General features: G+C 39.1%; 1 protein-coding gene across 1 annotated transcript in view; it reads left to right on the top strand.

Moving 5' to 3' along the window:
• Nucleotides 1–13,114: 13,114 nt before the first annotated feature.
• Nucleotides 13,115–13,961, top strand: part of BRDT (bromodomain testis associated) — a gene marked incomplete at both ends in the record, with an annotated part of 47,803 nt that continues 46,956 nt past the window's right edge. Inside the window, one exon of the mRNA XM_079728442.1 lies at nt 13,115–13,303. Within this exon, the coding sequence (XP_079584568.1) occupies nt 13,115–13,303 (189 nt within the window). The remainder of the gene's footprint in view (nt 13,304–13,961) is intronic.

Genomic DNA, 13,961 nt, shown 5'->3' on the forward strand with positions numbered 1-13,961 from the left:
CCTGTCAAATTACCAATGGCATTTTTTACAGAACTAGAACAAAAAAATCTTAAAATTTGTATGGAGACAGAAAAGACCTCAAATAGCCAAAGCAATCTTGAGGGAAAAAAACGAAGCTAGAGGAATCAGACTCCCTGACTTCAGACTATACTACAAAGCTTCAGTAATCAAGACAATATGGCTCGGTGCTTTGTGACCACCTAGAGGGGTGGGATGGGGAGGGTGGGAGGGAGACGTAGGAGGGAGGAGATATGGGGATGTATGTGTGTGTACAGCTGATTCATTTTGTTGTAGGGCAGAAACTAGCACACCATTGTAAAGCAATTATACTCCAATAAAGATGTTAAAAAAAACAAAAACAAAAAACAAGCCTTGAAGGAACAAAACTGAAGAGAGTATATGCAAATCAGATGAACCATTGGATTGAGAAATAATATAGTATGGAATGGGCAAACTGAAACCACCGTGGATTAATAATAAACTCTGTGATGGGCAAAAAAAAAAAAAAAGACAATATGGTCTTTTACAGAAAGACCTGTATATTTTTATATACAGAAATATAGATCAATGGAACAGGATAAACCCACGCACCTATGGTCAACTAATCTATGACAAAGGAGACAAGGATATACAATGGAGAAAAGACAGTCTCTTCAAAAAGTGGTGCTGGGAAAACCGGACAACTACATGTAAAAGAATGAAATTAGAACACTCCTTAACACCATACACAAAAATAAACTCAAAATGGATTAGAGACCTAAATGTAAGACCAGCCACTATAAAACTCTTAGAGGAAACATAGGAAGAACACTCTTTTTTTTTTTTTTTTGCAGTACGCGGGCCTCTCACTGCTGTGGCCTCTCCCATTGTGGAGCACAGGCTCCAGATGCACAGGCTCAGCGGCCATGGCTCACGGGCCCAGCCGCTCCGCAGCATGTAGGATCCTCCCGGACCGGGGCACGAATCTGTGTCCCCTGCATCGGCAGGCAGACTCTCAACCACTGCGCCACCAGGGAAGCCCAGGAAGAACACTCTTTGACATAAATCACAGTAAGATCTTTTTTGACCCACCTCCTAGAGTAATGGAAATAAAAACAAAAATAAACTAATGGGACCTAATGAAACTTAAAAGCTTTTGCACAGCAAAGGAAACTATAAACAAGATGAAAAGACAACCCTCAGAATGGGAGAAAATATTTGGAAACAAATCAACAGACAAAGGATTAGTCTCCAAAATATATAAACAGCTCATGCAGCTCAATATTAAAAAAACAAACAGCCCAATCAAAAAAATGGACACAAGACCTTAATAGACATTTCTCCAAAGAAGACATACAGATGGCCAAGAGGCACATGAAAAGCTGCTCAACATCACTAATTATTAGGGAAACGCAAACTGAAACTACAATGAGGTATCACCTCACACCGGTTAGAATGGGCAGCAACAGAAAACCTACAAACAATAAATGCTCGAGAGGGTGTGGAGAAAAGGGAACCCTCTTGCACTGTTGGTGGGAATGTAAATTGATACAGCCACTATGGAGAACAGTATGGAGTTTCCTTAAAAAACGAAAAATAGAATCACCATATGACCCAGCAATCCCACCACTGGGCATATACCCAGAGAAAACCATAATTCAAAAAGACACATGCACCCCAATGTTCATTGCAGCACTATTTACAATAGCCCAGTCACGGAAGCAACCTAAATGCCCATCAACAGACGAATGGATAAAGAAGATGTGGTACATATATACAATGGAATATTACTCAGCCATAAAAAGGAATGAAATTGGGTCATTTGTAGAGACGTGGATGGATCTAGAGACTGTCATACAGAGTGAAGTAAGTCAGAAAGAGAAAAACAAATATCGTAGATTAACGCATATATGTGTAATCTAGAAAAATGGTACAGATGAACCGGTTTGCCAGGCAGAAATAGAGACACAGACGTAGAGAACAAACATATGGACACCAAGGGGGTAAAGTAGGGGGTGGGGGGGTGTGATGAATTGGGGGATTGGAATTGACATGTATACACTAATTTGTATAAAATAGATAACTAATAAGAACCTGCTGTATTAAAAAAAATAAAATTTAAAAAAATCAGTAGAATGAATGGGAAGATAAAGTTAAGGAGAACTCTTGAAAGTAAATCAGCTAAATGATAGAAATTCCACTAAGAACAGAAAAATAAACTGCCCCCCCAAAAAAAACCCTGAACTAATGCTCTCCCCGCTCCATCAAACTTGCTTTCCCCTCCTACAATCCTCTTCCCTGTAAATGGTGCCTTCTTCAAGCCAGAAACCCCAAGTCATCTTTACATCCCATCTAACACCAAATCCTGGGGAGTCTACTCCCAAATAAATCCATTCTCCATATCTTTTAAATTTTGCAACCATTTTAAGTTTTTCAAAAACTCAAATCTGGTTTTGTCACACTTCCTCTCCCCACCCATCCCCACACTTAATTCAAATGTGATTTTGTCACAGTTCTTAAAACCCAGCAGGATCAAAGGATAATATACTCAATGATAATACACTTTAGAGGCTTTTGATACCTTGCACTCATGGTGCTTACTGCCTAGTGGGGAAACTAAGACATGAAATATAACCCTGGCTATAAAAGTACAATTTAGTAATAAGTGCTATGTAATTAAGTTGTAATGAGAGTGTAATGAGTGTAACAGGAAGACCTAATCTAGTGGAGGCCTCCTTGAGGAAATGACTTTAGGTTGACACCTGAGTGTGGGATGGAAGAAGAAGAGAGAAGAGCCCAGTACAGAAGCAGAGAGAGAGAGAGAGGAAACAGGGTACTGGGAAGAGCTGAAAGGTAAGTGGCTGGAGATGGGAGCATTGCTGGAGGGGTGGTTGCCGCTGAAGATAGATAAATAACGTAGGACCCTGTAGCTCATCCTAAGAGTTTTGATCTTTATCTTTAAAATAATGGAAAATAATTGAATGGTTTTAAGAGTGTTAACATGATGAGATTTAGCTTTTTTAAAAAGATTACTCAGGCTTCTCGGTGGAGTGTGCCTTTATCCCTTCCACTGGTTCTCAGGAGGAGAGCCAAAAAGTTGACAGTGAGCAAGATTTGCACTGTCATTCCTGGGTTTTATTTCCTTTGACCTCCCTTAGCTCTTTTTTTTTTTTTAATCTTTATTGGAGTATAATTGCTTTACAATGGTGTGTTAGTTTCTGCTTTATAACAAACTGAATCAGCTATACACATACATATACCCCATATCTCCTCGCTCTTGCATCTCCCTCCCACCCTCCCTATCCCACCCCTCTAACCCTTAGCTCTTTCATGGTGTGATGGTCACACCAGAGGTCTGTACCTTGGTTACACCCTAAGCCTTACCTTTTCCCTGCATAATGAGATTTTATACAACAAAAACAAGAACACAAGTATTAAATCTAAATAAAGTAAATGCTATGGTATTAACTCTTCCACACAATTCTTGGTCATTGGGTTACTTGGAAATAAAGACCTTTAGTCCTTTCTTTCACCAAAGAAAAGCATTTTCAGCTTTTTGAGTAAGAAGAGTCTCTCTAACGTAAAAATGCCTGCATCTAGTTATTTATGTTGACCTCTAGTAGTGTGTGGCTTTCTCGTGAACACTTAGTCCTGAGGACCTTTCCTCTCACATAAAAGCGACTGAATCAAGCCATGCCAAGCTGTTAATGACCCTCAGATTTGCCCTTCAGGAAACTGGAAGTTGATTGGTTTTTGACGGGTTTCTCAAGCAGTTCGTCAGCTGTTTTTGTCCTCCCCTCCCTCTTCCACCCTTCCATCTAGGAATGAATATTAAAGAATTTAGAAACATTATGTGCAGTTGGATCCAAAGGCAACTACTGTGCTGAATACATTTTTCTAATTCACATCCACAAATAATGATGAGGTAGTGGTCAAGACTCTCAAAATCCAAACTCAGCCTCCTTACTCAGCTGCTGTGAAACAGATCTTAAGTGCTATTTTAAACCCAATGAACCATGTTGGCTCCAACCTCAGCTGCTACCACATGCTGAGCACTCACTACGTTCAAGAGAATGGAGCTTTGGGGAGGGCGGGAGGAAAGTATGAAAAACATGACAACACCGCAAGTCAAAACTCACGAATCCCCAAAACGACATGGGGGCTAATCCACTGACTTGTTTTGACGGTAAAAGCCTTCAGGGCGGCGCTCCTACTCCTAAATCCTCAGCTCCCTGTACGGGGCCTGGCATTCAGAAAGCACACAGCAAACGTGCACTTGGTGAGTGAACGACCTCCGATCCACGCTCAAGCCTCGGGCCGCAGAGCTCAGACCTCAAGCACGTTCCCGGCAGTCGGACACCACGCCGGGCCACGTGACACGCTCCAGCCAATGGGCAGGTTGCACGCGGAGGCTCTGCAATAAAGGCGTGTGTTGCTGCCTGCTAGCGGCCGCCACTGGGGCGAGAGTTGGTGGCGACGTATGTGGGAAGTTGTTTCCCTGCGGCGCTTCATCTCTTGCAAGCTAAAGGGGACGGTCAGAGAAGGTCCTTTCCACAGGGGTAAGGGAGCCCTTGCGGGAAGCACCACTCTGGGATCCGAGCCCTCACTGTCACCCTGGGTGGGGCATAACCGTTTTTTCCTCTCCTCTCCTCCCCCATCAACATTGTACGACAGCAGAGGCAGTTAGAGAGGCCATCCCGGCCGGCGTGTGGCTGCAGCCCAGGTGAGCTGCCAGTTGCTTTCCTTTAGCCTTACCAGCTGCAAGCTCGTTGCCCCAGTGGACCCTCTAAAATTTTTTTGGCTTTTCTTTTAAACGCTTGGTGGTGGTGGTGGGTATTTTTTTTTCCAAGGAAGGGGTGAGAAGAGGAAGGTTGGTCCAAGGGATGGCGGTCCAACCACCTCCCCATTTGAAAAACACTCATGGCCTTTGTAGTTCTCTTAGGTCTTGGGTTGATGGATCACTGCTTGTACTGTAGTTTCGTGAATGCAGGAGAAAGCACGGAGCTTTAGCTGTAGCTGACTTTTTTGTTGTGTTTATTCTGGGCGTGATCATTTGGGACAGGAAATTTCCCATCCTTGATTCATTTATTCGTTCAACTAACATTAAGCCCTTGAAACATACTAAACTCTCTGTTGGGTGTTGCGTAATCTGGAGTTGGGGCAGGCCTCAAGGCGCTGGCTTGTGTTAAGAATTAAAATGAGGTATGTACAGGGTACTTTGGGACCTGTAGGAGGGGCCCGGGTGGTTGGAAGGGAGCAAGGGAGGGTTCTGGGTAGGCAATAACTGAGCTGGGTCTCGAGACGAAATAGAAGTTAGTCTAAAGAGTGAGGGGAGCTCTGGTGAGGAGGGGAAATTTTCCAAAAGCACAGACGTGTGAGCACAAGAGTAGGTGGGACAGTGGAAAACTGGCAGACTTTTGAACATGGCTGGCACCGTGTTGGGAAAGTAGCAAGAGATGAGTCTAGTGAGATAGGCAAGGGGCCATAAGAGGGTTTGTTTATTGGTATGTCATGAAGGGTTATAGGTTGAGCTGTATGATCTTAAGTTGCTGAACAAAAATCACAGCATCACCAGTGCATGAATTCAGGTGGGAGATAACAAGTGATTAAACAAAAGGAGTGGTTTGGGAGATGGAAATTAGGAACACCATAATTATTCAGAATATGTAAATTTATATTCAAGAGTCAGTTGTTTAGAGGTATTTGATGCCTTGGAGTGGCTGAGATCTGCAGAAAAGTAGTAAAGAAGACAAAGGAAAAACTGTGGAGGATATTAATGGTTTAGCAGAAGATGAGATTATGAATTCCTCTGGAATTCTAATCTGACCCACCTGTTTGTTCCCTTAGCACCCTCTTAACCTCTGTCACAGCAATAATTATATGTATCCTATTGGAATTGCCTATTTATAAGTCTCTGTAAAGAGATTATTGTATCCCCCAATTCCTAGCTCAGTGCTTGCCACCATTGTAGGTGCTTTGTAAATGTTTAGTAAGTGAACAAACAGAATCTGGGGAAAGTGGTATCCTGGAAACCAGAAAAGAATTTCAAGAGAGTCACAATAGTCTAGTGACAGATATAGCTGAGAGGTCAAGTAAAGTATAAGATTCAAAAAGAATCCATTGGATTTAACAAGTAAATATCATAAGTATTAACCTTAGTGTAAGGGGAGTTTTAGAGGAATGGCAGGAAAAAGTCATGTGTGATGTGGGGAGTAAAGACAGTGTCATTTTTTAGGGTGCTCTGGTGTGAGATACAGAAGAGAGAAGATTGAGACTACAAGGATAGAATAGGATCAAGAGAGGAATTATTAAGTAGACTTGAGAAAGTTTATATAGAGGGTAAGCTAGTATAGAAGTATTGAAGATACAGGCAGAAGAGAGCAAGGACCTTCAGCAGGGGTGTTATCTAGAGTATCTGGGAAAAGAGTTCAGACAAGAAGATTGAGGGAGGAGCAGATGAGAAGACTGAACCATTGTGAAGAGTATACATTTTCTACAAATTACCTGTTTGACCTTAAATAAAGCCTGATTTTATTAAGAAGAAACCATTTTCTCCCTTGAACTGGAGATGGCTAATTTGATGGTGCAGGATTTGGAGTCAGTATTTGAGCTCATCACAGGGCAGATTGCTTTTGATCTTTCTGAGCCCTAGAGGCATCAGATATTCAGAATCCAAACTTTTTTTTTTCACCTCACTGTCACCACTTTTATTCAGTATATACAGGAGATAGTAGTATTTGAAAAAAAACGAATAAGCAGACTTTTACAAACCTAATAAATACACAAAACCCAAATAGAAAAAGAATGCTTTGAGGGATATAACACCAGAGGCTTTTAAGCAAAAATAATTTAAAACAGGGAAAAAAAGGTAAATTTCAGGAAACGTTAATTAAGTATATGAAACCAAACTGAATTAGAAAATCAGACGAGACCAATAGATTCTTAGACAGTGGTTTTTTTTTTTTATTGTTTTCTTTTTTCTTCCAGTTTTATTGAGATATAATTGACTTACAGAACTGTATACGTTTAAGGTGTACAGCATAATGATTTGATTTACATATATCATGAAGTGATTATCACAATACATTTAGTAAATGTCCATCATCTCATATAGGTACAAAATTAAAGCAATAGAAAAAAAATTTTTTTTTCTTGTGATGAGAACTCTTAAAGAATCCAAGCTCTTGGGCTTTCCTAGTGGCGCAGTGGTTGAGAGTCTGCCAGCCGATGCAGGGGACACGGGTTCGTGACCCAGTCCAGAAAGATCCCACATGCCGCGGAGCGGCTGAGTCCATGAGCCATGGCCGCTGAGCCTGCGCATCCGGAACCTGTGCTCTGCAACGGGAGAGGCCACAACAGTGAGAGGCCCGCGTACTGCAAAAAAAAAAAAAAAAAAGATGGACCATTTGTCTTATAAAATATTCCATATTCTACATTTGTCTCTTTCCTTATGATTTTTGTTTCATTTGTTCTAACACTGTCAAAAAACTTTTCTGCAGTGACGGCAGTGGTCTATAGCTGCACTGTCCTGTACAGTAGCCAGTAGGCATATGTGGCCATTAAGCACTTAAAATGCTGCTGAGTTTTTAATTTAGGTAATTTTGGTTAATTTAAATTTAGAGTTACATGTGGCTAGGGATTTCCCTGGCAGACCAGTGGTTAAGACTCCATGCTTCCAGTGCAGGGGGTGTGGGTTCGATCCCTGGTCATAGAAGTGAGATCCCACATGCTGTGTGGTTTGGCCAAAATAAATAAATAAACAAAATTACACGTGGCTAGAGGCTGTCACATTGGACAATGCAGCTGTAGCCCTTGAATTTTCTCTTTCAGAAAAGTTAAATCTAGAAGCTTGTTACACATTTTTGGCAAAAAGCCTTTATAGATGCTATATAGATTGTATTTTGTCTTATCAGGAGATAGATAGATATATATATATAGGCTTTTAACCCAATATATGCTATTTTAAGTTCTTTCTAGTTAGTATTATTTTCCTAAATACTACAAAAACTTCAGTATTGGATTTGACTAATTTGGTGCAGATATCTGATCAAAGTACCAGAAGCAAGAAAATGTGGACAAGTGTGGTTGAAATATAACGGTCATATGATGAAGTGGTATGAGTAGCTAAGGATGTATGGGATGCAAAGGAGAACAATTTTAAGAGTGTTGCTAACCATTTCAAATACTACAGAGGAGTCTGGGAAGATAACTGAGGAACACCAGTGAGGGATTTGGAATATTTCAAGGTATTAGTGGTCTTTGGTAGAGCAGTTTCAGAAGAGAGTTGGAGAAATCAGATGGATGTATTTGACCTTTACAAGATTTTTTGCACCCAAGTTTTGTTTGTTTGTTTGTTTGTTTTAAGAGCAGTTTTAGGTTCACAGCAAAATTGAAAGGTACAGAGATTTCCTGTATATCTCCTGCCCCAAAACATGCATAATCTCCCTTGTTACCAGCATCCCCCAAGAAAAGAGTACATTCGTTACAATAGATGAACCTACAATGACACAACATTATCACTTAGTCTGTTGTTTGCATTAGGGTTCACTCTTGGTGTTGTACTTCCTAAGGGTTTGGGCAAATGTATAATGGTAGTATTTTCACTGCCCTAAGAATCCTCCGTGCTCCATCTTTTCATCCTTCCCTCTTCCCAGCTCCTGGCAACCACTGATCTTTTTACTGTCTCCATAGTTTTGCCTTTTCCAGAATGTCATATAGTTGGAATCATACAGTATGTAGCCTTTTCAGGTTAGCTTCTTTCACTTATTATGCATTTAATATTCCTTTATGTCTTTTTGTGGCTGTATAAATCATTTCTTTGTAGCACTAAGTAATATTCCATTGTCTGGCTATTGCTTCACAGTTTATCCATTCTCCTACTGAAGAACATCTTTGTTGCTTCCAGGTTTTGGCAATTAGGAATAAAGCTGCTATAAATGTCTGTGTGCAGATTTTCGTATGGAAAGGTGTTTTTAAGAAAAAAAAATTTAAGACACTGATTAGAACATGTCTGTAGGCAGAGATATCAGCAGAAGCTAATAATGTAAACAAATATAGAAAATGAAACCTTAAGACAAAGCAGGAAACAGAACTATGTGTTGCATAATCTTTAAATAGAGGAAAGGCTTCATAAACCTAATAAAAAAGAAACATACAATAATGGAGATAAAGGAATTATTAATGAAATAATAGGTTTCTGGAAAAAGGGAAAGAAGGTCCTTATGGAAAAGAGGTGACGCACTTATTAAATAAGAGGTAATAGAGTAGGAAATAAAAGAAGCTAAGAAATTAATTTTTAAAAGTTTCTCTTGTAAACTAAGATGAGATCCTCTGCAAATTGGTATAGTGGGGCTGAGGTTTTGAGGAGTGGAACAGGTTTGGAAAAAGCATTTTATAGTTGATGTATATTCATTCATTCATATATATTTTTTTGAAGGCGGATTCCTGAGCAGTAGGAACTAACTTAGGAGTAAATCATCCTTGATTTCTCTCCCTACTTCTCCCTGTATAAACAAGTCACATCTGCTCTATTTCTAACATAAAATTGAACCTGAACACTTAAATTCAGCATATGTAGGCTCTGTCCTATGCATTGGATCAATACAAACAAGGTCCGTGGCCAGCATAGAGTTTACATTCTGGGAGTTGGTGGGAGGGTGGGTTGGGAGACAGACAGTAAGCAAGTAGGTAAAAATATATTGGTGAAGCAGAGAAATGGCTGATGGATTGGAATTGGGGAGGAGGGGTAAGTATGCCTATTTAAAATGAGGTTGTGAAGGAAAAGTCTCCCTCAGGAGCTGATGATTTTGAATCAGTCTGGAATACGAGCATTTCAAGCAGAGTGTAAAGGCCCAGAGACCAGAACTGGCTTGATGCAAAGAACTCAAAGAAGAGGATGGCTGGTGTGAAGTGATTGAGCTGGGAGAGTAGGAGTGGAGGTGGAAGGAACAATGAACCAGACCTTGGGAGGTTTCAGATCAGTTTGGAGGCGATGGCATTAGTCTTTGTTAGAGGTGATAATGACTGGGGCTAGGGTCATAGTGGTGGAAGTAGTGAGAATTTGAGATTTATTTTGGAGGAGGACTCATCAGAGAAATACAAATGAGATCCCATCGTACACCCACCAGAAGAGCTAAAATGGAAGCGGCTGATAATACCAAATATTGACAAGGATATGGAATAACTGGAATTCTTAGACTGCTGTTGTGAATATAAGTTGGTACATTTTGGAAAACTGGTGGTGTCTATTAAAGTTGAACATATGTATAACCTATGTCCCAACAATTTTATTTCTGGGTTTATACCCAGCATAATGCATGTACATAAACACTAAAGCATTTCATAGTATTATTTGCCATAGTCAAAAACTGGAAACAACCCAAAAGTCTCAATAGGAATGGATAAATTTTGGTATAATTTTACAATAGAATACAGTATAATTTTACAATAGAATACAGTAATGAAAATGAACAAACAACATAGGGAAAAACATGGATAAATCTCAAAAACAATATTGGTGAAAGAAAGCTAGGCACAGTGTAATACATAGTAAATAATACTAAATTTATGTAAAAGTTCAGAAACAGTCACAATTTAATGTATGGAGATAGAAGTCATCATAGTGGTTATCTCCGTGGAGAAGGGAGGGTGTAGTGATTGGGATTTTCAAAAGGTAGCCTAGCTTTAAATAATTGCAAAGCCAGGATAAGAGCCAGTTGCAGTTGTAACACTAGAATAGCACCTTCTTTCTTCTCGATGACTTTTTAAATTTTATTTATTTATCTATCTATCTATCTATCCATTTATTTATTTATTTTGGCTGTGTTGGGTCTTAGTTGCTGTGCATGGGCTTTCTCTAGTTGTGGTAAGTGGGGGCTACTCTTCGTTGCAGTGTGGGATCTTCCTGGGCCAGGGCTTGAACCCGTGTCCCCTGCATTTGCAGGCGAATTCTTAACCACTGCGCCACCAGGGAAGCCCCCTCAATGACTTTTTATTGAGTTCTAGTTCATATTTGTATAAGATGAGGAGAAAAGTGAAATGAGATAAAATTATAAGTCATCTCCAAGTTAATCCATTTTAATGTAGTGGTTTGAAACCTGACTGCACATCAGAATGTCCAGGGAACTTAAAAAAGAAACAAAACTGATTCTCAAGCTGTATCTCCAGAGGTTTGGACCTAGGCATTGGTTTTTTGTTTCTTTGTTTTTTTTTTTTGATAGGTAAGAAGTGGATTTATTTAGAGATACACATTCCATAGACAGAGTATGGTCCGTCTCAAAAGGCAAGAGGACCTTGGGAGATGGGCCATCTCAGAAGGGCATTGGTATTTTTAAAATGATCCACAACACCTCACACCCAATACAATGGCTACTATTAAACAAAGTAACAGGTGTTGTGAGGATGTGGAGAAACTGGAACCCTGTAGATGGTGGGAATGTAAAACAGTGTTGCTGCTGTGGAAAACAGTATGGGATTCCTCAAAAATTAAAAATAAAATTACCATATGATCTAGCAGTTCCGCTTCTGCACTCTGGGGATATATCTCTAAGTATTAAAAGCAGGGTCTTGAAGAGATATTTATACATCCATATTTTTATAGCAGCACCATTCACAATAGCCAAGAGGTGGAAGCTACTCAAGTGTCTGTCAATGAATGAATGGGGAGACAAAATGTGTATACATATAATGGAATATTATTAAACCTTAAAATGAAGGAAATTCTTATATATGCTACAATATGGATGAACCTTGAGGACATTATGCTAAAATAGATAAGCCAGTCACAAAAAGACAAATACAGTATGATTCTACTTATGTGAAATTCCTGGAGTGGTCACATTCATAGAAACAGAAAATGGAATGGTGGTTGCCAGGGGCTGGGGAGAGGGGAGAATGAGGAGTTGTTTAATAGGTATAGTACAGAGTTCTGGTTTTGTGTGATGAAAAAGTTCGGGAGGTTAGTTGCTCAAAAATATGAATATACTTAACACTGCTGAACTGTACACTTAAAATAGTTAAGATGGTCAATTTTATGCTGTATGTAGTTTGCCACAATTTTAAACGAAGGATCCACAAGTGATTAATATGCAGCAAGAGCTGAAAACTAACACTGCTTTAATGAAAAAAAAAAAGGTAAATTGGCTAAATGTTAACGCTGAAAAATGGACAATTTATTTAATAGTCATACTTTGCTGATTCACTTGGTAGTACCTTTGCTCTTTTATCCTTAAAGTAATAAGGTTGTCTAGGAATGTTAGATATCATCTTTCTGAAATACTCATGAAGCTTTGAACTATTTTATTTTAGGTATAGAAATATTCACTAAAGAGTAGCATATTAACACTTGTCATTTTTCTTCCTAATATTTCGCTTTTAAAATAAATCACTTTATTTGAATTAGCCAGAAAAATTCCTTTGCCTTTCTCCCTTCACTGATTAATAATTGTAGAGGGCTTCCCTGGTGGCGCAGTGGTTGAGAGTCCGCCTGCCGATGCAGGGGACGTGGGTTCGAGCCCCGGTCTGGGAAGATCCCACATGCCGTGGAGCGGCTGGGCCCGTGAGCCATGGCCGCTGAGCCTGCGCGTCCGCAGCCTGTGCTCCGCAACGGGAGAGGCCACAACAGTGAGAGGCCCGCGTACCGCAAAAAAAAAATGTAGAATAACTGTATACTCAGATAGTTATTCTTTAACCATCTCTTTAACATTCCCTGTTATTTCATTTTCACCAGGAATTTATAGACTTTTCCTGCTGAGACCTCAATTTGTGTCTAAGAAAGGCAGAAAGAAATTACTGTAAAAGATTGGAATAACTTAAATCATCCAAAATGGAGGCATACTAATGAAACAACTTTTAGTACTTACATAGAAAAAGGTTCGTATTTGTTTACAAATAAATTTATCATTTGGCTTTTCTTTTTTCTTTTTTTTTTTTTTCTGTCCTAGTCATGGTATGCTTTAAAATATGAAATCTGCTACTCTTAAAGAAAACTTTTCTGTTCCTATAAAAACCATTTTAAAGGTGCTTTGAAAATAACTCAGTTTTTTTGTTTTTTGTTTTCTGGTTTCTTTTTTTGTTTGTTTTTTAGGGCATGTACCTATAGACAACGTTAGAATATAAGGACTTGAAGCAGTTGAGAATGTCTCTGCCAAGTCGACAAACAGCTATTGTTAACCCTCCACCACCAGCATATATAAATACTAAGAAAAATGGGCGATTGACGAATCAACTGCAGTATCTACAAAAAGTTGTCCTGAAGGCTTTGTGGAAGCATAATTTTTCCTGGCCTTTTCAGCAGCCTGTGGATGCTGTCAAACTAAAGTTGCCTGTGAGTGTGTCTTATAATTATGTTAGTTTAAAACAAGTAAAACCCTGTAAATATCCTCTGATAGAAATATTATGAAATATATCTAACTTAATAAAAAAATTATTCAGCACCACTAAAGAATATCCCAACGAGTATTTTTTCCTAAAACAAAAAACTGGTTTTTCTGAGCATTGAAATTCTCATTTTAGCAAGTTGTGGTAAATTTTAAGTATCAACATATGCTTTCTTGTTTATAGCATATGTCCCTTGACCTTTTGGTGTCAGGTTGTCATAAGTGTTCCCTTCTCCAAGAAGTCACTCTTGACACGTCCTGACAGACTTAGGTGTTTCACATACAGAATTCAACTTTAGGTCTTATATTAAGAATTTTTAGCCATCTGATAACAGAATGGTAAAGTAATTTGTAATATAACTAGTAAACTGTAGAGCTGGGATCGTACTCTGGATTTGTCAGACTCCATAAATTCTAGTTTCTTTTTCTTCATGCCCTTGTTATTTTCCAGGATGGTTCTACTCTTATATTATTTTGTTATTCTTTCTTTATTGGCTTTTTTTTTTCCTTCTCTCTGAAGAAAAATGCCATGGTAATCAACTTTGTTTCTCATCACAGAAGGTTTTGGTTTCTATATTATCACTTTTAATCAGTTGCTCTCTCTAG

This window comes from Hyperoodon ampullatus (genome assembly GCF_949752795.1).
Source record: "Hyperoodon ampullatus genome assembly, chromosome: 2".
Classification (NCBI taxonomy): Eukaryota; Metazoa; Chordata; class Mammalia; order Artiodactyla; family Ziphiidae; genus Hyperoodon; species Hyperoodon ampullatus.